The 22440-nt window shown below is 40.0% G+C and overlaps 1 protein-coding gene across 3 annotated transcripts in view; it reads left to right on the top strand.

The window, feature by feature from the left end:
• Window positions 1–22440, top strand: part of MTR (5-methyltetrahydrofolate-homocysteine methyltransferase) — a 132314-nt gene that overhangs the window by 16561 nt on the left and 93313 nt on the right. For 2 of the 3 annotated variants that reach the window (XM_010820411.4, NM_001030298.1), the window contains 9 exon segments: window positions 6617–6706; window positions 9342–9411; window positions 11399–11491; window positions 12842–12948; window positions 15249–15308; window positions 16078–16172; window positions 19484–19584; window positions 20605–20666; window positions 21720–21787. In XM_010820411.4, the coding sequence (XP_010818713.1) occupies window positions 6617–6706; window positions 9342–9411; window positions 11399–11491; window positions 12842–12948; window positions 15249–15308; window positions 16078–16172; window positions 19484–19584; window positions 20605–20666; window positions 21720–21787 (746 nt within the window). 3 annotated transcript variants of the gene reach the window in all.

Here is a 22440-nt window from a genome sequence, read left to right on the forward strand (position 1 = left end):
GAGTGACTTTACTGAGAAAATTTTCTCTTTGGAGTAGGGCATTGTTATAGATATTTCAGACTTCTTTTAAAAATTGCAGTATAACTGACAAATAACATTAGTTACAGGTGTACAACGTAATGATTAGATGTTAGTATATGTTACAAAATGGTCACCACAGTAAGTCTAGGTAATATCTGTTACCATACATAGTTACAGTATTTTTCTTGTAATGAAGATTTTTAAGATCTACCTTCTTAGCAACTTGTAGTGGTAGTAACTGCAGTCTTCATGCTGTGCATTCATCCTCGTGACTTACTTTATAACTAGAAGCCTGTACCTTTTGGCCCCCTTCATCCGTTTCCCCCACTGTCCACTCCCCAACTTCTGGCAACTACCTTTCTTCTTTTTTATAGCTCAGTTATATTCCATTACATATACATATGACATTTCCTTTTTTCATTCATCTGTCAGTAGACACTTAGATTGTCTCCATATGTTGACAACTGTAAATAATGCTACAGTGAACATGGGTACATCTTTTTTTAAAAAATTTATTTAACTGGAGGTTAATTGCTTTACAGTATTGTGTTGGTTTCTGCCATACATCAACATGAATCAGCCGTAGGTGTGCTTATGTCCCCTCCTCCTTCAGCCTCCCTCCTACCTCCCACCCCTCTAAGCTGTCATAGAGCACTGGGCTGAGCTGCCTGTGCCGGACAGCAGATTCCCCCCGGCTATTTCACACGTGGTAATGTGTATGTTTCAGTGCTGCTCTTTCAGTTCATCCTCCCCCTCCTCCTGCTGGGTCCCACAAGTCTGTCCTCTGTGCCTCCATCTCTGTTCCTGCCCAGCAAAGAGATTCATCAGTACCACTGTTTTAGATTCCATATATATGGGTTAATATATGATATTTGTTTTTCTCTTTCTGACTTACTTCACTCTGTGTGACAGACTCTAGGTTCATCTGCCTCACTAGAATGGACTCAAATTCATTCCTTTTTATGGCTGAATAATATTCCATTGTATATGTGTACCACATCTTCTTTATCCATTCATCTCTCACTAGACATCTGGGTTACTTCCATGTCCTGGCTATTGTAAATGGTGAACATGTTGCAGTGAACACTGGGATATGTGTGTCTTTTAGAATTGTGGTTTTCTCAGGGTATGTGTCCAGTAGTGGGATTGCTGGGTCATGTGTAGTTTTATTCCTAGTTTTTTAAGGAATCTCCATAGTGACCGCATCAATTTATATTTGCACTAACTGTGCAAGAGGGTTCCCTTTTCTCCACTCCTTTCCAGCATTTGCTGTTTGTTGATTTTTGATAATGGCCATTTTGACTGTTGGGAAGTGATACCTCATTGTACGTTTGGTTGCATTTTTCTAATAGTAAACGGTGTTGAACATTTTTTTCATGTGCTTATTAGCCATCTGTATGTCTTCTTTGGAGCAATGTCTATCACGTCTTCTGCTCATTTTTTGGTTGGGTTGTTTTTCTGATATTGAGCTGCATGAGCTGCTTGTATATTTTAGAGGTTAATCCTTTCTCAGTTGCTTTATTTGCAATTATTTTCTCCCATTCTGAGGGTTGTCTTTTCATCTTGTTTATGGTTTCCTTTGCTGTGCAGAAAACTTTTAAATTTAATTAGGTCCAATTTGTTTATCTTTGTTCTTATTTTACTCTAGAAGGTGGGTTATAGAGGATCTTGCTGTGATTTGTATCAAAGAGTGCTCTATCTGTGTTTTCTTCTAAGAGTTTTATAGTTTCTGGTCTTACATTTAAGTTCTTAATCCATTTTGAGCTTATTTTTGTGTGTTGTTAGGAAGTGTTCTAATTTCATTCTTTTACACCTAGCTGTTCAGTTTTCCCAGCACCGCTTATTAAAGAGACTATCTTTTCTCCATTGTATATTCTTTCCTCCTTTGTCAAAGATAAGGTACCTATAAGTGCATGGGCTTATCTCTGGGCTTTCTGAGAGAAGCAAGCAACCGAAGGAACCGTCATTGATTCTGTGAACCATTCACAGTTTCACTGTCCTGACCGTATGTTCTTAGACATGCACGGCTTAATATTTGAAACAAGCATGCTACTGGCAGGATCAACTAAGTATCTTCTATCTTTTTGAGTTAGTGGTTTTGTTTTATTTGGATAATACCCAGAAATAAAATTTCTGGGTCATATAGTAGTTCTATTTTTAATTTTTTGAGGAGTCACCATTCTATTTTCCATTGAGGTTGTGCAAACTTTACATTCCCGCAAGAGCTCCCTTTTCTGTATCTCTTTACCAACACTTGTTATTTCTTGTCTTTTTGATAAAAGCCATTCTGATAGGTGAGCTCTGATATCTCACTGTGATTTTGATTTGCAGTTAGTGATGTTGACTGTCTTTTCATGAACCTGTTGGCCATCTGTATGTCTTCCTTGGAAAAATGTCTGTTGCAGTCTCCTGCTCATTTTTTCCTTTTTGGCCATGCCATGCTGCATATAGAATCTTAGTTCCCTGACCAGGGATCCAACTATACCCCCTGCAGTGGAAGTGTAGAGTCTTTAACCACTGGACTGCCAGGGAAGTCCTGTATTCTGCCCATTTTTTTTTGAATTGGTTTGTTTGTATTTTTTTGTTAGTTACTGAATTGTATGAATTCTTCATTTTGGATATCCATATCAGATACCTGATTTGCAAATATTTTCTCCAATTCAGTAGATTGCCTTTTCATTTTATTGCTTGTTTCTTTTGCTGTGTAGATGCTTTTTAGTTTGATGTAGTCCCACTTGTTTATTTTTGTTTTTGGTGCCTTTCAGACTCTTCTTAAGGAAGTCACTTAAACGAATGAATGATTAAATGATTCATTGAGACTGGAAGGAACCTTCCCTTGGCTGGTCAAGACTTTGTTCTAGATAAGATGCAGAATAGTTTTCGTTTCAAGAAAAACTAGGAATACCTTTCCTTTGTTGTAATAGAAATTGTCAGTACTAGAAGATTTAAAGTTGGTTCTTGAAGAGGTTGATTCTACAAGTTTTTCTGCTAGGCCTTCTAATATGTAGTCAAATTGCATTATAAAATTCCAGTACATTGTATATTGGGAATGCCATCATGGGTATGAATTGCTTGATACAGTTACAATTATTATGCATGCATACTCAGTCATGTCCAACTTTTTGAAGCCCCATGGACTGCAGCATGCCAGGCTCCTCTGTCCGTGGGATTGTCCAGGCAAGAATACCGGAATGGGTTGCCATTTCTATCTCCAGGGATCTCCCCGATCCAGGGATTGAACCTGTGTCTCCTGTATCCCCTGCATTGCAGGAGAATTCTTTACATTGAGCCACCAGGGAAGCCCAATATGGATACAAACATCAGTTCTTATCATGCAATTGGTGAAATCGCCACCCTTCCCCAACCATTAGCTTCCTGAGGGCACTAATTTATGCCTATTTTTCACTACTGAATTCCAACTGCTTAGAACAGTATCTTGCACAAAGTAAGTCAGTAAATGTTTTTCAAGAGAGTGAATCTTTGTCTTCTGTGTTAGATAGACAACTAGAAAGAATAGCAAATTTCCCAGGATAGGGACATGAATCAAAATGGCAGTAAATACAATAAGGTGTATCTGGCTGTCCCATTTGTGAGGGATATTGATTCGCTGGAGTTCTCTGGATGTAGAGACCATATCGTGTTCATGGATGAGGAAGGAAAAAAGACTAGGTCTTTTCACACTTAGTTATTTCTAGTAGTATTACTGACCATAGAGCTGATCCATTGATCCTTAATTTTAATGGAGTGTCCAGGCTCTATACAAAATGCAAGTCTCTGACACTAAGAATGTAGGTGCCTTTCAGCTTCTGGTTGGGGAGGCATCCATTTCAAAGGCGTCCTTGTCTGTCAACACCCTGCCAGCTGTATGAAACGGCTGCTGACTGACCGACTAGCAACCAGGCTTCCCCCGCCATGAAGTTCCTCTTGGAGAAAGGCCTGGGTAACCTAAATGAGTGACCCTGCCTTTTCCTTCCCGAACCCTAATTCCTACTGTTAGGTTTTAAGTTCTTCAGTAAAGAGTGAACCCACAATATTCTAAGCATCTACCTTGATCCCAATGAAGACAGAACCCTGGTTCTCTCAGTTATTTCCCTCCAACCCCCAGCTACCTCACTGTGTGGCCTGAGCATGCCTGCACCCTTCAGGACCTGTGGATAGTAGGACCTTTTTGTTTTTTCAAAAGTTCCCTGATAGTAATTGCTGAGGTGAGTCTTGCAATTGTGATAAGAATCGCTAGGGCCAGTCAGGCCGTGGCCTTGGCTCCGCCCTGGCTCAGCACTGGGGGTAAGGCCCCAGGTGAATGCCTCATGCATTTCCTAGCTCATTTGCTGTTGTTAGGCTGAGACCTACAGGAACTGATATTTTAAAACACCTGTAGGTAGACTCTGGCTGTGTTGTCATTAATGGCCTCCTTTAATCTTGACAGCTTTTACAGAAGAAACCTGAGGAGCAGCGTAATTAAGTAGCTTGCCCACATCCATCCATGCTTTTTTGCTTAAACTTTTAATTTTATATCGGAGCATAGCTAACTAACAATGTTGTAATAGTTGAAGGTGCACAGCAGAGTGACTCAGCCATACATGTATGTGTCTCCATTCTCCCTCAACTCCCCTCCCGTCCTGGCTGCACATGAGATCGAGCAGAGGTCCCTGTGCTACACAGTAGGTCCTTGTTGCGTATCCATTTTTAATATAGCACTCACACGTGTTTTAATTGGTGAGAATAGGCTTGGAATCTTGGGGTGTCATATCCCAAGTCCATGAGTGGGATATTATTCCAGGAAAGAAGGTGGAGAGAAAAGGTGAAGAGCTAGAAAAAACACCTTATAAACTTCATATTATGGAAAATTTTAAACCTATGGAGAATTGGAGAAAATAACTGGGAATTTAGAAATACTCTCTGCCTATTTATAGAGATAATATGTGTTCATTGTTACAAAAATAAAATGTCTAGCTTGATAGAAAAACATAAAAGAAAATAAAAACCACCTGTAATATCAGTATGTGTGTTTATGCCCAGTTACTCAGTCATGTCCAGCTCTGTGACCCCATGGACTGTAAATTCAGTACCAAGACATACTTGCCATTCACATATTTAAATTTATATTTCAGACTAGTTTTCTGTATTTGGGTTTTTAAAATTAAATTGGGATTATTATTACTCCATACTATTTTATAATTTGCATTTTTTAATACCATGAGTATTAAATATTCTGAGACATGGTTTTAATAACTTTGTACAAATTTATTCTGTACATATATCACCGTTTGCTTAATTTAACCTTATTCCTAGGCCTTAAGGTTGTTTTCAGTTTTTCTTTCTCTTTTTTGAAAAGCTAAATTTTAATTTGTTCTGATAAAACAGAACTCATAGTTAAGAATAAATTCCCTTTTAACCAATACTCCAAATTTCTATTTTTTTCCCCCAGAGATAACCACTTACACTAGTTGGTGTATGTCTTTCCAAATCATTTGTTATGCATTTATGCATAAGTGTATATGTTTGTGTATACTAGAAAACTCAATATTATTTGTATGTGTGTATATTTTAAATTTATATGGTGTCATATTAATTTTGTTTTTCTACTGAATAGTATTTTTGGAGATGTTTCCATATTCGTAGATATTTATACACAGTGTTGTTGTTGTTGTTTTACCTATTTTTTGGCTGCTTGTTGCATGCAGAATCTTAGTTCCCTGACCAGGGATCAAACCCATATCCCCTGCAGTGAAAACAGAGTCTTAACCACTGGACCACCAGGGAACTCCCCACACATGGTGTTTTTTAGCTGCCACATAACATGTAATAAAATGGACATATTATAATTTATTTAGCCGTTTCCCTATTGGTGAGTATTTAGGCTGTTTGTGACTTAAAAGTGTGTAAATCTTGGATTTTATTTCCAAATATTTCTGTAAACAGTGTCTTATCTGCTTATGTGGGGTTATGTTTACTCAGTGTTGGAAAATCAGGAGTTTACTTAGTGTTGGAAAATTCACCAGAGTGTTTATCAGATTGAAACAGAGTGAAACAAGGAAGAAAGATTTCAAACAGGGAGAACAGGAGGGCACCAAGGTCCTCGGGGTTTAGTGAGGGTTCTGATCTGGCTCGCAGGGGCCAGGACCTGTGGGCTGAAGCAGCTGTGGTCAGAATTGAGATTGCAGCGAGAGGGCCCTTCTCAACAGAATCCTAGCTGTGCCGAAGCTGGGACATGGCAGAGGAACAGACGGAATATTTGTTGAGGGCCATCATGTTCCAGAAGCTTGATGTGTGATCTGTGCTATCATCTGGTCACCGGTGAAGCAGGGTTATACTACTTTCAAATGAAACTGAGGCTCAGAGTTTAAGGAACTCGACTCAGTTCACACCACATTTGAACTTTGTCTGACTTCAAGTTCTGTTTTATTTATACCACATGCCTTTTTATGAAATCCCTATATCCTTTTGTGTGTCTGTCCTGTATGTACTGCAGTGCCTTGCACTTAGTAAGTAGTCAAAAGGTATTTGGTGAAGATGGTGAGGAAAAGGCAAATTTACTATTAGGAGGCAGGGATTCTGTGACTCATAGCATTGACATGACTTTCTCTTGTTGCAGGAGTACCTCCTAGCTGGGGCAGATATCATTGAAACAAATACTTTCAGCAGCACTTCTATTGCCCAAGCTGACTATGGCCTGGAACACTTGGTAAGGATTTCATTTTTGCTTGTATCTGAGATAGTCATGAGCATTTACTATTGGTAGTTGCTAGTGAGAAAACCAGCCAAACCTGCAGGGTCAAGCTAATATCTAGTTATCTGTTGTTTGTGGTCAGACAGAGGAAATGGTTGGAATCTCTTCGGCTTGTAACCATAACAGCCCAGTCATTTTCCAGCTGGTTTCTTTTGTGGACAAGTGATAATCAAATAAAAATGATGCTTATTATGCAGTAATTGAATAAAAGCATAATGGTTGGCCATGTGTGCAGTTTTGTGAAGCCTTTTTAAATTGAGTGACAGATCTGGTTTCCTTTTTTAAAAAAATGGTGGCAAAATACATGTAACATAAAATTCACCATTTTAACCATGTTTAAGCGTGCAGTTCAATGGCATTACATATATTCACATTGTTTGCTGTGCCACCATTACCACCATCTATCCATGGAACGCTTCATCTTGTAAAACAGTAAACTCTATACCCATTAAACAATAATTCCCAATTTTCCCTTCCCCCAGCCCTTAGAAACCACCATTCTGCTGTCTGTCTTTGTGAATTTAGTTCCTAGCTGCCTCATGTAAGTGGATTATCAGTATTTGTCCTTTTGTGACTGGCTTATTTCACTTAATGTCCCCTAAGGTTCACTCATGCTGTAGCATGCATTGGAATATCCTTCCTTTTTCAAAGTTGAATAGTATTCCATTGTATGGATATACCATATTGTGTTTATTCATTCATCCACTATTGGATACTTAGGTTGGTTCTGCCTTTTGGCTGTTGTGGACAGTGTTACTCTGAGCACAGTGTACAGATAATCTGTTTTGCATCTGTGCTCGCATATCTTTTGAATATATACCCAGAAGTAGAGTTGCTGAGCTATATAGTAATTCTGTTTAATTTTTTGCAAAACTACCACACTATTTTCTGCAGTACCTGCATCATTTTATAAACCCACCAACAGCATACAAGGGTTCCAGTTTTTCCACATCTTTGCCAGCATTTGTCCTGTTTCTTTTTTTTTTTTTTTTAATAATTTTATTTGTTTATTTTTGGCTGTGCTGGGTCTTCGTTGCTGTGCAGGCTTTTCTCTAGTTGTAGCGAGGAGGAGGTCTGCTCTCCAGTTGTGGTGCTCAGGCTTCTCATTGCGGTGACTTCTGTTGCAGACCACAGGACAAGTGCGGGCTTCAGTAGTTGCAGCTCCTGGGCTCTAGAGCACAGAATTAATAGTTGTGGTACACGGGCTTAGTTGCTCTGAGACATGTGATATCTTCCTGGTTAGAGGATCAAGCCCATGTCTCCTGCATTGGCTGCTGCTGCTGCTAAGTCACTTCAGTTGTGTTCGACTCTGTGCGACCCCATAGACGGCAGCCCACCAGGCTCCCCTGTCCCTGGGATTCTCTAGGCAAGAACACTGGAGTGGGTTGCCATTTCCTTCTCCAGTGCATGAAAGTGAAAAGTGAAAGTGAAGTCGCTCAGTCGTGTCTGACTCTAGCGACCCCATGGACTGCAGCCTACCAGGCTCCTCTGTCCATGGGATTTTCCAGGCAAGAGTACTGAAGTGGGGTGCCATTGCCTTGGATTCTTTACCACTGAGCACCAGGGAAGCCCTGGATTTGTTTTTGTTTTGTCCTCTTAGCAGGCATCTTAGTGGGTGTGGGGTAAAGGATCTGGTTTCTTTTTACTCAACACAATGCTTCCATATTCAGTTTTTGTAAACCTGATGAAAATAGGTGGCAGAGGCTGAGATTCCTATTTCTGGGTAGAGTTTTTCCCAGACTTGCCTCTGTGTTCAGGCATGTAGTCCTGAGTGCCCTGGCACTGATTTCCCTCAGTACTGGGGCTTTGTGAAATCACTTGCCTTTGGGGTTATCAAGGGAAAATGAAATTGTGTCATAATTGCTTTTGTGTTATTTTGGGGCAGGATTGGCAAACTTTTTCTTTAAAAGGCCAGGCAGTAAATATTCTAAGCTTTGTTGGCACATACAGTCTCTGTTGCAACTGCTCAACACTGGCATTGTAGTGCGAGAGCAGTAATAGCACGTAAATGAATGGGCTTGACTCTTTCAATAGAACTTGTGGGCACTGCTTTGGACCTTTGTGTATGCTTGCCTTTTAGTCATAAGGAGAGGGTTCATGGCCCTTCTCCAGATCCTCTAGAGGTTAATAATCTACAAAAAGTTCAGACCCACTGTCTCTAACCATTGTATGGTGAGAGAAACCAGGGCCTGAGGGAGTTGCTGAGGGAACTGCCTAGGCAGGTGGTGACAGAGCTGGTTCTGGAACCCAGGTGTCCTATCTCTGAAGCCTGTGGTTTTCCCATTACTGTTTTTTTTCTCAGCATATTTCGTGACATCAGCTTATTCTCATGTGCCAGATGTCCAGAGATTGCCAGCTAGCTCATGGTTTTGGGGAGGAACGTAAAAGTAGTTCCCAAAGACTTGCCCTTCCTGTTGCCTTCATTTCTGGGGCAGCTGGTAGGCCTTATTGGCTAAGATTTTATTCAGACCTCAAATTAATTCACTCTGCATTTTCTTATTGCATAAAATTGAGTTTTAGAAGGTCATGAATTCCTTACTTATTTTATGGAAGAAAAAAGACAAACTAACCCTTGCCATTGATATATTAGGCCTACCGGATGAACATGTGCTCTGCGGGAGTGGCCAGAAAAGCAGCCGAGGACATCTCTCTCCAGACAGGTAAGGAACCTTGTTCTCCTTTTTTTTTTTTTTGCTTTAAAAATCAAAACAAAAAACCAAAGCTGCTTCCTTTGACATTCTTAGCTGTAATAATCTGTGCTTATTGCCCTTTTTCCTTCCGTGACAGCTGGCCTACAGCAACACTGCAGATGCCATCATGTACTTGTTTGTAGGTTACTTCTCTGCAGTTTCATAATCAAGCATTCAACGTCTCTCTGAATTGACCCCATCTCCATCGGTCGGTCTCCTGCTCTGTGTTTATTCGATGTTATGTCTTAATTTTATAGCTGGTACCATGGATTCCCCATGCGTTTACAGCTAGGATGATCTCTCCACCTTCAGAAGCACATCTTCAGGTTACTGAGGCGCAACTGACTGCTGTGGTCATAGTGGTGATCATTAAGATATTTGATCTTATCCCTTTTAAGCGACCCTCATCCTTGAGGTTTACCTTACCTAGGTAAAGAGAGATGGTCTTTGGAGTGTTTTCCACTTCATGCCACTAATGTCTTTGAAGGCGCTGTTGTGTAGCACAGTAGAGTCAGTCTTGCTGGGATTTGAAAAATGGCTCCCCAAAATAACTCACCTCCTGGCTGGCTGCCATAAGAACACTTGGGCACCAGCTGGAGGGGAGGCTTTGAGGGCGGGAAAGGGATAGAAGAAATATATGGAACCCCTTAAGATTTGGAAATGTGAAATTATTGCCAACAGGAAAGATGTAAAGCAAAATTGTTAGGAAGTTAGACACAGCATACTAATGAAGACTGAAGCAATTTATAGGAACTCTGTTTCTGAGAGATAATGTTAAATATGGAAGGGCATAGACTGTTGCCCCAATAGAATCACAGGGCAGAGGATATTCAGTCAGCCAAAGCAGGGAAAGATGAGTGTTTTTCTTATACCAACATTATTGTCCAGCTTGGCAGGGGGGTGGAGGGGGTGGATAAAGAGTATTGTAACCTGCTAAAGGCTGGGTTATCGATTGGTTGGTAAATGGTAAAACATAACCATTTAGTTAAAATCAACACAAGTGATGAGCAGTGTGCCCCCTGCTTCTGTTATGATATGTAAATGAACACAACATGTCAGGCTCTTAGGAGCACCAGGACTCTAGCCTAAAGGAAAGATTATTCAGGAGTTCTTAAAGAGCTATTAAAGTAAGATTGGATCTCCTTCATACTTTAATTTCAGGCTTTGTAATTACTCATTGTGATTTAATATTTTCCCCCTGCAAAGGCCCTGCAATACAGCAGTGGGGAGCGTTTCAAGATCAGTGCTGCTGTGAGGAAATTTTGCAGAACCTATGTTCATGACCTGCAAAGTTTCTTAAGGGTAGGAAGAGAGAATTTGTCCAAGCATAGCTGTGGTGATGCTTCCATGGTAACTCAGATGGTAAAGAATCTGCCTACAATGCGGGAGACCTGGGATCGATCCCTTGGTTGGGAAGATTCCCTGGAGAAGGAAATGGCAACCCACTCCAGTATTCTTGCCTGGAGAGTTCCACAGAGAGAAGAACCTGGGAGGCTACAGTCCATGGGATTGCAGAGTTGGACGTGACTGAATGACTTTCACTTTCACATGGCTGTGGTTGAGAGAAAAGGATTACTAACTGAAACTCTTTGAAGCCAGATATGAGAATTCAGGTTTTTTGCATTGGCTTGGAGGTCACATGTGCACATACTTCATGTCTCATAATTTCCCCAGTGGGGTCCAGGACGGCCCTCATAATCAAATATCTATTTGCAGTAAAATCTATGAATTGTCTACTAAGTGAGTAAAAACTATAAATAGCCTCTTATAGTTGAGGTGAGGTCAAGTTTTGTTGTTGAATTAAGGGAAGAAGTGAGGCTTTTGTGCTTTCTGAATTTCGGAGTGATGGACAAAAGATTGTATTCCTATGTTCTAGGGAAAATCTGATGGCCTATTGACTCACAACAAAAAGGGCAAGCTATTTAGGGGTTTCACACTTGTTTTTCTTTTCCCAAAGGAATTAAGAGGTATGTGGCAGGAGCTCTGGGTCCAACTAACAAGACACTCTCTGTGTCGCCATCTGTGGAAAGACCAGATTACAGGAACATCAGTGAGTATCATATACAATCATTGACCTTGGGCAAGTACCTCGGTGTTTCAGTAATCTGTACATCTGTAATATGGGGCCGGTGCCAGCTTCTGTTTAGGGGTTGTTGTGACTTAAGGGCTTAGCAGTCCCTGGGATGTGGTAGACATTTAAATAAAAGTGAGCTGTTATTAGTCATTGGATTAGTATTATTTATCTTGAGTCTGCTTTCTGTTGTTGTGTTTGGGCTTCTTTATCAGCTGTGGAAATAAAACCAATCAAAATGAAACTTTAAACTGAGAAGTTGAGCAAATATAGATACTAGGCCTTGGTCAGTTTATAGAATAGCCTGCTAGACTCCACTTTATTTGTCAGGGAGCAGTTATAAACAGACTAACATTATACACCAGCATCTGTAAGCATACTTGCATTGAAATTTTATGAGAAGGCTAGAAATCTAGGTCAGTTTAAGCATTAGACTGGAAAAAAAACCAAAAAGAATTAAACGGTCAGAGCCAAATAGTAATACCGTGTGTGGTAATGAATTCTGTGTCAAAGACAAGTTCAGGCAAGCGTGATTTGTAGATTTTGGTTCCAGACACACTTTTCCACTAGGAGTTGCTCATTTTGGGTGGACATGTGGCGGAGCTTCTTTTGGTCTTAGTGTGGCAGTGGAGAGCTTTCCTCTCTTGCACTATGTAAGATGAAGTAGGCTGCTCTATTGAATATAATGTGCATGTTTCCTTTCCTGGGTGAGAGAGAAAATGGCGAGTGGGATACCCTCTGAGATGGAAATAGATAAGACATTTTTAACAAAAAGTTTACCCAGGAGTGATTGTACGCTTTTGTGTTTGAGACTGAAATTGCACACCAGGCAGGTTTCTTCTCTGACAGAGTTGGTGTCAGAGGACAGGCGCAAAATCAGTAGAACCACATTTTACCCAAGAGGGCGTGAGAGAATGTGACTCGACCAGTCATGAATCCACACCAGTGTGACATGTTTCTCTAATTATTCCTCACACTCTTCCCTGAATTGATTGATTAAAACCATCCCTGGAAAGATCTGTTTTAAAGATCTTAAAGTAAGAGCCAGGGCTCAAGAAATCATGTCCCTCCCCACCCAGTCAGTGGCTTGTTCTCTGCTCACATATGGGAAGTGAGCCTGTGTGCAGAGTGTTTAGGAGTGTCTGTGTTTAGTTTGCTGGTTTAACTTCCATCACTGCCATGTTTCTTATAAAATGTGGTGTTGCCCTTCAATTGTGCATACAAACCAGCAATAGGTAGTTCGCCTGGAACCAGGCCTAAATTTGATGTGTCCTGGGCTTTCAAAGGATATTGATGACTGATGTCCTGGGTGTGGTTTGTTTTCTGCAGCATTTGATGAACTTGTTGAAGCATACAAAGAGCAGGCCAAAGGGCTTCTGGATGGTGGAGTGGATATCTTACTCATTGAAACTATTTTTGATACCGCCAATGCCAAGGTGAGTTAAAAGAGGAAAAGGGGGCTGATCTGGGGTGCCGGCTGGGGTGCTTCCCCTCATGAAGTGAGGACATGTAACATTATTATTTTATATAAAGAACTTTTTAATTATGAAACTGAATATTTTCATGTATAGCTACTGTATGTGCATGGATGCATAGGTCAGATATATATGCACGATTCTAAAATTCAAGATAAATGTATGGAATAAAAAGTAAATATCCTCCCTGCCCCCATTCCCTGGGTATCTAGCTGTCTTCCTGAGGGACAACTGCTGTTCCTGGTGTGGAGGCCCTATGGAGATTCCATTCAGAGAAAAGTATACGAGTGAGTGTGCGTATGTGCTTGTATTCCTTACATACGTACAAAGGTACTTAGTGTGTGGAATAAAAAGTAGCTATCCTCACGCATACATTTTTGACAGTGTCTCTGAGTATAAATTTCTACATGTGAAATTGCTGCGTTAAAGAGTCTGGGCACTGTTACTTTTGATCTCCACCGTCCAAGATTGTACTCATTTATCCTCCAGTCAGGGAGCAGTCCACAGGAATGCTGCTGCTTTCACCATACCCCCTCTATTGAACTTTTTGATCTTTTCCACTCTAATAGGTGAAAAATACTACCTTACTATAGTTTTTATGTATGCAGTATCTCTGTCTGTGGGTTCAGATATGGAAGAGCTTTGGGCATTAGAGGACCTTAGTTTCTGGTCTTGGAACTTAAGAAAACATGGACAGTACAGATTAACACAGCATTCGTGTCTTTACAACCCATTCTAGCTCATATTCTTTTTTGCAGTGACATACACTGTTGGTTCGGAGAAGGCAATGGCACCCCACTCCAGTACTCTTGCCTGGAGATTCCCATAGATGGAGGAGCCTGGCGGGCTGCAGTCCATGGGGTCGCTAGAGTCGGACACAACTGAGCGACTTCACTTTCACTTTTCACTTTCATGCATTGGAGAAGGAAATGGCAACCCACTCCAGTGTTCTTGCCTGGAGAATCCCAGAGACGGGGGAGCCTGATGGGCTGCTGTTTATGGGGTCACACAGAGTCGGACACGACTGAGGTGACTTAGCAGCAGCAGCACACTGTTGGTTCATGGACCTACCTTGTTTATGTGAGGCTGTAGAAGTAGAGGCTTCATATTTACGTCTTTTTAGTTTTGATTGAGAGAAGGAAGAAAAAGAGTAGCTCTTCAGCTCTTCCTCAGGGGAAATATTAGTTCATGGGTGGACTTCCAGTCAGCGTTTGTTTTGTTGTAATATGTACAGTGGAAGCATAAGCTGGAATCAAGATTGCCGGGAGAAATATCAATAACCTCAGATATGCAGATGACACCACCCTTATGGCAGAAAGCTAAGAAGAACTAAAGAGCCTCTTGATGAAAGTGAAAGTGGAGAATGGAAAAGTTGGCTTAAAACTCAACATTCAGAGAACTAAGATCATGGCATCTGGTCCCATCACTTCATGGCAAATAGATGGTTAAACTGTGGAAACAGTGTCAGACTTTATTTTTTGGAGCTCCAAAATCACTGCAGATGGTGATTGCAGCTATGAAATTAAAAGATGCTTACTCCTTGGAAGGAAAGTTATGACCAACCTAGATAGCATATTGAAAAGCAGAGACATTACTTTGCCAACAAAGGTCCGTCTAGTCAAGGTTATGGTTTTTCCAGTGCTCATGTATGGATGTGAGAGTTGGACTATAAAGCTGAGTGCTGAAGAATTGATGCTTTTGAACTGTGGTGTTGGAGAAGACTCTCGAGAGTCCCTTGGACTGCAAGGAGATCCAGCCAGTCCATCCTAAAGGAGATCAGTCCTGGGTGTTCAATGGAAGGACTGATGCTGAAGCTGAAATTCCAATACTTTGGCCACCTGATGCAAAGAGCTGACTTATTTGAAAAGACCTTGATGCAGGGAAAGATTGAGGGCAGGAGGAGAAGGGGACGACAGAGGATGGGATGGTTGGATGGCATCACCGACTCAATGGACATGGGTTTGGGTGAACTCCGGGAGTTGGTGATGGACAGGGAGGCCTGGCGTGCTGCGGTTCACGGGGTCACAAAGAGTCGGACATGACTGGGGGACTGAACTGAACTGAATATGTACAGTGTTACCTTGAGAAGGGGGTGTGGGTGTTGTATGTCACATGGAGGACTTGTTTCTCCTCCCCAGAGAGCGTGATATGTGTCTTATCTGAAGAGGCCTTGGTAAAAGGAACATTCTGATCAGCCTGTTAGACTGTGACCTTTGACACAGTCTCTCAGTACCAAAGATGTCCCTTTTTCTCCCTGGCAGGCAGCCTTGTTTGCAGTCCAAAAACTTTTTGAAGAGGAGTATGTTCCCCGGCCTGTCTTTGTAAGTCCTAAAGTATTTGCTTGATGAATTTCGTGTTTTTTTTTTTTTTTTTTAATGTCATCATTTTGAGGGTGGGGTTTTAGTTTTCCTGACACAGAACTTTTGAGAGTATTGATCATCTTTTAGGAACCAACTATTTTAACTTCCTCTCTTTACCTCCCTCCTACCATCACTTCAAACCAATAGCAGTCTTATCTGCAGAAATGTGAAGACAACGAATCTAGAGATGGTTGGTGAAAGGCAGGCTATTCCAAGGAAGCCTGGCTGAATTGGTCCCCAGAGTCAAAGGCTCACTGTCTCTAGGGCCCGGGGAGGGACGGACTTGAAGCTGACCATGAAGCGTCCACCACCAGAGACAGCAGACTGCCAGTTCACTGATGCACTAGGCAGGCCCGCACTGCTTGCTGAGAATAGATTAGAACTCACAAGCGTTGTTAGACGAATCAGATGTTGAACAGCAAGAGACCAGGATAACCTTAAATATCTGTGGAAAGTCCTCTCCAATGGGACTGGTGGTGTAAATCCTAAAGCTTTTTTGGGCACTGCTTTTGCCTCCCTGACTTTCCCTTTTCTCTGTTTCTTTGGCTTTCCAACCTCTCCCCTGGGCACTCATCTGTTTCCAACCATGGTTAAACAGTGTTGCCTTAGTGCTACAGTTCTCTTTCATGTTTGTTTGTTTGTTTGTTTTTAAAGCTTCTTAGTTTTATTTTGTTTTTGAGACTGTATTCTTAAGTCTATGTGGTTGACTGAGTTTACTTTTTGAATTCAGATTTCAGGGACAATTGTTGATAAAAGTGGGCGGACTCTCTCTGGCCAGACTGGGGAGGCATTTGTCATCAGCGTGTCTCATGCAGACCCACTCTGGTGAGTGATCATTCTTTCCTGCCTCCATTCCTTTTGGGGTTCATCTCTTCTAGTGACTACGGCCTGTGACCTTGGAGTGAATTGCTTCTTCATATTCCCTCCGTATCACTTGTGTGAAATATCGACTTTCCTTGAGGTATATTCTGACTGCCCTGAGGACATCAGAAGACAACCTAAATGAATCAATTTGAGTTACTGGGAGAGTTCTTATACTCCTTGGACAAGCCAGAGAGTTGCCTTTTTGTCTGTGAATGTTCCCCTTATAGTTTAAGACTGCCTTGGCCCAGTAAAAACACTTTAAATCTATTATCAGCACTTAAAAACAGTAAGGTTTTTTCACTCTCTGCTTGTGGAGCAACCAGAAACAGCCTAGCTTGGAATAAGGTGAAACAGCCTAATTTGGAATACAGTAGGAATTCGAAAACTTAGATTTTTATCTTTAAAATTAACATGGCCGGGATTTTCCTGGTGGTCCAATGGCTAATACTCTGCACTTCCAATGCAAGGGGCCTGGGTTCAAACCCTGGTCAGGGAACTAGATCCCACATGCTGCAATTCAAAGTTCTGATGCTAAACCAAAGATGGAAGATCCCGAGTGCAGCAACTAAGACCCATTGCAGCCAAAAAAATATATAAATATTTTTAAAAATTAATATGGCTTTTGCATTGTATTTTAAGATATCTCTATATTTTTCTGATCAAAATGGTGATGAGATGGAAGCTCTTAGAGTATACACAGTTTCTTCCTTTGCCTTGTCCATGCGTGGACTACCTCTGCCTGGAGGCTGTGCCTGCCCTGCATTCTCACCCCAACACATGAGCCTTTTAAGTCCATCCCTAGGGTCCTCTCCAGGGACGCTTCCCTCGCTTACCAGCCCAGGTCAATGTTCTTCTCAGAGTGCTCTGTGAACTTTTATTATAGTGTTGGCCATAAAAATAAGAGTCGTAGACGTTTATTGGGAGTTTGCTGTGTGCCAGGCTCAGTTCTAAGTGCTTTATGCTCTTTTAATTTTGGCAACAACACCTTGAGGTAGCTGTTTGCTCTTCAGATCTTTTGTTTATTTTTTTTGAGTTGGGTAGTTTTCTTATTGTTGAGTTTTAAGAATTAAAAAACAAAAACCAGCAACTTTGAATACCATATATGTGTTTTACAAATATTTGCTCCCAGCCTATGGCTTGTCTTCTTATGCTCTTAAAGTCTGCTCTTTCATTGGACAGAGTTTTTAATTTTAGTGAAGTCCAGCTTATCAATTTATTTTTCTTTCATGGAACCTACTTTTGGTACTGTATCTAAAACTCATTGCCAAACCCATGGTCACGTAGATTTATCTCTTGTGTAATCTTTATATACATATTTATATCTTTAATAGTTTTTCAATTTACAGTTAAGCATGTTGCATTAATTTTATGAAAGATGTAAGATGTGTGTCTAGATTAAGTTGTCAAATGCGAATGTCCAGTTGTTCCAGCACTGTTTCTTGAAAAGATAGTCCTTTCTCCATTGGATTGCCTTTGCTTCTTTGTCAAAAGTCAGTTGATTATGTTCCTAGATTCTATTCTGCTGCGTTGCTCTGTGCTCTCATCAATACCAGAGGTTCCTTTAGCTTTTTAATGCATCTTGAAGTCGGGTAGTATCAGTCCTTCAACTTTGTTCTTCTCCTCTAGGAACTGTATTAGCAGCCGTTTACTTCTTCATGTAAACTTTAGGATCAGTTCATTGGTATTCACAAATAATTTGCTGGATTTTAATTGATGTGTGTGAATGTATATAAAATTGGGAAAAATTGAGGTCTTAAGTATAATAAATCTTCCCGTTCATGAACTTAGGATATATCTCCATTTATTTAGATCTTCCTTGATTTCTTTCATCAGAGTTTTGAAGTTATACACAAGTATTTCATTTGTTTTGGTGCCATTGTAAATATGTTATGTAAACTGTTATGTTTTGTATTTCAAATTTCAATTGCTCATTGCTAGTGTTTAGGTAAACAGTTAACTTTTGTATATGAACCTTGTACTTTACAGTTTGGGTTCAGAGAGCATTTTAGATGATTCTTTGGAATAGTAATAGATAGTCTTACCTGTGAAAAAAGACAAATTTGTTTCTTCCTTTCCAATCTGCATACCTTTTATTTTCCATTTTCTCTTAATTCCCTCTTAGGACTCCCAGCATGACCTTTAGCAGGAGGTGAAAGAAGTCATCCTTACCTTGTTCCAGATCTTGTGGGAAAAACATTTAATTCTACATCACCAAATAGATGTGCTTTATCCAGTGTGAGAAGTTTTCTTCTGTTCCTAGTAAACTAGGAGTTTTTTTTTTTATCACAAATGGCAGTTGTGAATTTGTTAAATAAACTTTTTATTGTGGAATAATTTCAGATTTGCATAAAAGTGGCACACATGGTACACAGAGTTCCTGTGTGCTCTTCAGCTAGTTTTTTTTTTTTAATCTAGTTTTTTCTAATGTGACATCTTGCATTACCTGTGATACTTTCAGCAAAACTAAAAGCATATTACTGTTATCTAAACTCCATACTTTATTTAGGTTTCAAGTTTTTCCACACTGTTCTTTTTCTGTTCCAGGTCTAATCTAGTATATCACATTGCACTAAGAAATCATAATAAAGGGAAAAAAAGTTAAATATGAAAAAATAAAAGATGACATAGTCCCAGTCAAGTTAATTCTTGAATTCCTGAAGGCCTTGGCAGCTCCCGCTGAGAGTGGCTTTGTAGGGGTTTTAGCAGCTCTGCTTTGATCTGTTTTGAATCGCAGTAAGTTTCATTTGCAAAACACAGAGCTCCTTGGTTGCAAGTAAACCCACTTAATTTATAAGAGGACAAATTCTAAGTCCAAGATCATGTTGCAAGTCAGTTGGATCAAGGGCCAAGTCTTGGTCTTCTAGACTCCCAAAGTGGCTTCCATATACCATTAATATTCCATCTACCTGCAAGATCTTCCTTTTTCTTTCTCTGCAGTATTGCTTTCCAATCAATGTTTATTAGTGGTGGTAATTTGCAGACATTTTTGTTTCGTGGTATACCAGTGATGAAACTGTGAACTTATTTTTTTATTTATAGTGTGGATCCTTAAGCTGTAAGATCATCTGTTGGAGACATGGGCGGAAATATTTAGTGCTGCAGGGAACATCAGTGAGGTGGCTTTGACTGGAGCTGAATTAAATGTGCTTCAAATCAAGAGATTTATTATCTGCTTGGTTTTAAATATACTCCTTTCCTCATCATAACTTTGTATGTGTATAAATATTTAGAATAAAAGAGGGTGCTTCTAATCTCTTCTTTTTGTTTTTCAGCATTGGATTAAATTGTGCTCTGGGTGCAGCTGAAATGAGACCTTTTATTGAAACAATTGGAAAATGTACAACAGCTTATGTTCTCTGTTATCCCAATGCAGGTATGTGTTTCAGGGGAGTCATACATAGGAGAATCCAGATACACAAGACCTGAGTAGATAGGGAAGCAGATCTGGATTAAAAGAGTTTGTTTTGTAGATCTTAGGATATAGTCAGCTTTTAATAGGAATTTTTTAAATGAAGAATACTTGGGTCTGGACAACTGTTTCCGTCTAGATATGAAAGAACAGTTTGGCTCAGCCTGAAAGTGTCAGAAGTGGACAGAGCTTGGGGGAATGAAGCCTCATTGCTTAACTGACCAGAGTCTTGGAATTGGTGACAGTGCTTGCCATGTGGGCGTGGCCAAAGTGATGGGCGCAAAGACCCTGTGTGAGAGCCCTCTTTGTTCCCCTGTATCAACAAATGAGCAGATAAAGAACCTGTTACTTTTCCTCTTTTTAAGTTAGGACTTCAAATTTATGGTATATAAAAATTCCTAAGATAAATGTAGACAACTTTTAAGCTGTCCTTTTAATATTGATAATCCATCCTGGGTTAACCAGATTTCCTGGTGTATGTTTTTGAGCATTAGGAATAAGATAACTAGAAGTGGATAATAAATAAAACAGGAAATTGGGTGATTAGATGCTGAAGTCTTACTTGGGAAAACTTACTTGAAAGGGGATGGGCTGTGTTTTGGTTGTTTTTAATTGCATGCCTGGTGCTTGATAGTTCAAAGGATGTGTGGTACTCCCTCAAACCTTGCCCCCTGGCAGCTAGGTGACTAGAATTAATTTCCTTTATAGGAAGGGGAGGGCCAGAGGTAGAGGAATTCAGTCCCATGTAGTAGTGAAGCTTTTCTTTGAAATGGAAAAGAAATAATGGTATTTATTTTCCTCTGTGATTTTGTTGTTGTTTGATATGTTGTCTCTGTACTTACGTTTAATATGAATTGTTATTTTTTTAAGTAATCTTGCTTTAATTATAAATAAAAAGTTTGCTAACCTTTTAACCTAAAGCCTTTACAAATACTATGTCTGTTTGTGAAAATTTCCAGTAATGGTTGAAATATGCTTTCTTAGGTCTTCCCAATACCTTCGGTGACTATGATGAAACTCCCCACGTGATGGCCATGCATTTAAAGGTCACGAATCCTCTTTCACTTGGTTTTTAAGAGATAAAGAAATGGAATTTTTGATTTAGAATATTTAGATGTAGACTTTGCCTCTAAAGAAAACCCAATATATAAGTATATATAAGTATATAAGAAATAAAAGCTTAAGATGAATGAATATGATGGAGGCAGAGGAAGGGGCTTGCTGTCAGCATCCCTCTCATAGTAGAAACAAGTGGATTCTCAGTGAGGTCAGACCCAAACTAACTGAAACTCATCCTCTGAGCACTCCCAAGTGGTCTTCTCCACCCACAAAACTGCTGGGTGGCGTTGACATCTCTTTGCTCCCCATTGTCATCGCCCCCGCTCTCGTTCTCTCCATACACCTTCCATCTTTGAAGTCCTGGTTCACAAAACCGTATTGCCCACAACTCCTCCTTATTTCTAACCCCTGGGTCTCTTTTCCTCATTCCTTGGATTTTTAGCTTCTGGCTTATTGACATTGTCTCCTCTTCTGACTTAATTCTTATGATTTCAGTACCTTATGTAGATGCTCTTTTCAGTACTGTCACTTCTCAGTTCCTTGAGTTCCCTCTCGGTTATCTTTTCCTTCAGACCAGCTGTGGTTAAACTCCCGACCCACATTATGCATTATGTAACCTCTATCACTTGCGATCATTGGAGTACTTGAAATGTGGTTATTGTGACTGAGGAATTGAATTTTTGATTTTTTCAACATTTGAATTTAAATTTAAATACTAATAACTTAGATGTTATTGGAAAATACATTATTCAGTTCATATTCATTCTGCTCAGCATATAGGTAAAAGAAATTTTTATTATGATCAGATAGGCAGATGTCTCATTGCATTTCATCTGAACTGTTCTCTGCTTTTAAGTATCTGAGTCTTGTGAAGGCTTTATATCTAGAGTCAAATATGTTTAGCTCTCTTTTAAATGTAAAATTAGTTATTCAGGAAATGTGGATGGTGGTGAACTTAGAATTGATGCTGAATTGATGGTGTATTGATGGTGGTGAACTTAGAATTCAGATGAGCTCTCTGAAACTTTTTCTAAATGCAGGATTTTGCTGTTGATGGCTTGGTCAACATAGTTGGCGGATGCTGTGGTACGACACCAGATCATATCAGGTGATAATCACTTCTAAGTGTTTAATTTTTTGTTATGGGATGAATTGTGTCCCCCTCAAAATTCATAGATCGAAGCCCTAATCCCCAGTTCTGAATGTGACAATAGTTAGAGGTAGGGTGGTTAAGCAGGTAATTAAGGTAAAATGAAGTCATGTGAATAGATCCTGATCCAGTGTGTGACTGGTGAGGACACACACACACAGGAGGGGACCCTGTGAAAGCACAGGGAGAAGAGGGTCATTTAGAAGCCAAGGAGAGGAAACCAGTCCTGCTGACGCCTTGACCTGAGACTTCTAGCCTCCAAAACTTTGAGAAATGAATCTTGCTGTTTAAACTCCTTAGCCTGTGGTATTTCATTATGGCAGTCCTAGCAAACTAGGATACTTTAATTTTTATAAAGTACAAAAATAATAAAATGAAATCCCATGTGCCTAAGATGTAATTTTCATAATTTTCAGCATTTTGCTATTATTTTATCTATTTTCTAACTTCGTTTTCCCCTTTAGATGATTATAAGCAAATGCTAGCTATCTTAACACTGTACCTTTAAATACCTGATTAATATTCCAGTGTTTACTTCCAGTGCTCAAGGAAGGACAGCTCATATGTGGAGAAATACCTGCCTCCACTAGATTCTTTCATGGACAGAAAAG

The sequence above is a fragment of the Bos taurus genome, chromosome 28, assembly GCF_002263795.3.
Source record: "Bos taurus isolate L1 Dominette 01449 registration number 42190680 breed Hereford chromosome 28, ARS-UCD2.0, whole genome shotgun sequence".
Taxonomy (NCBI): Eukaryota; Metazoa; Chordata; class Mammalia; order Artiodactyla; family Bovidae; genus Bos; species Bos taurus.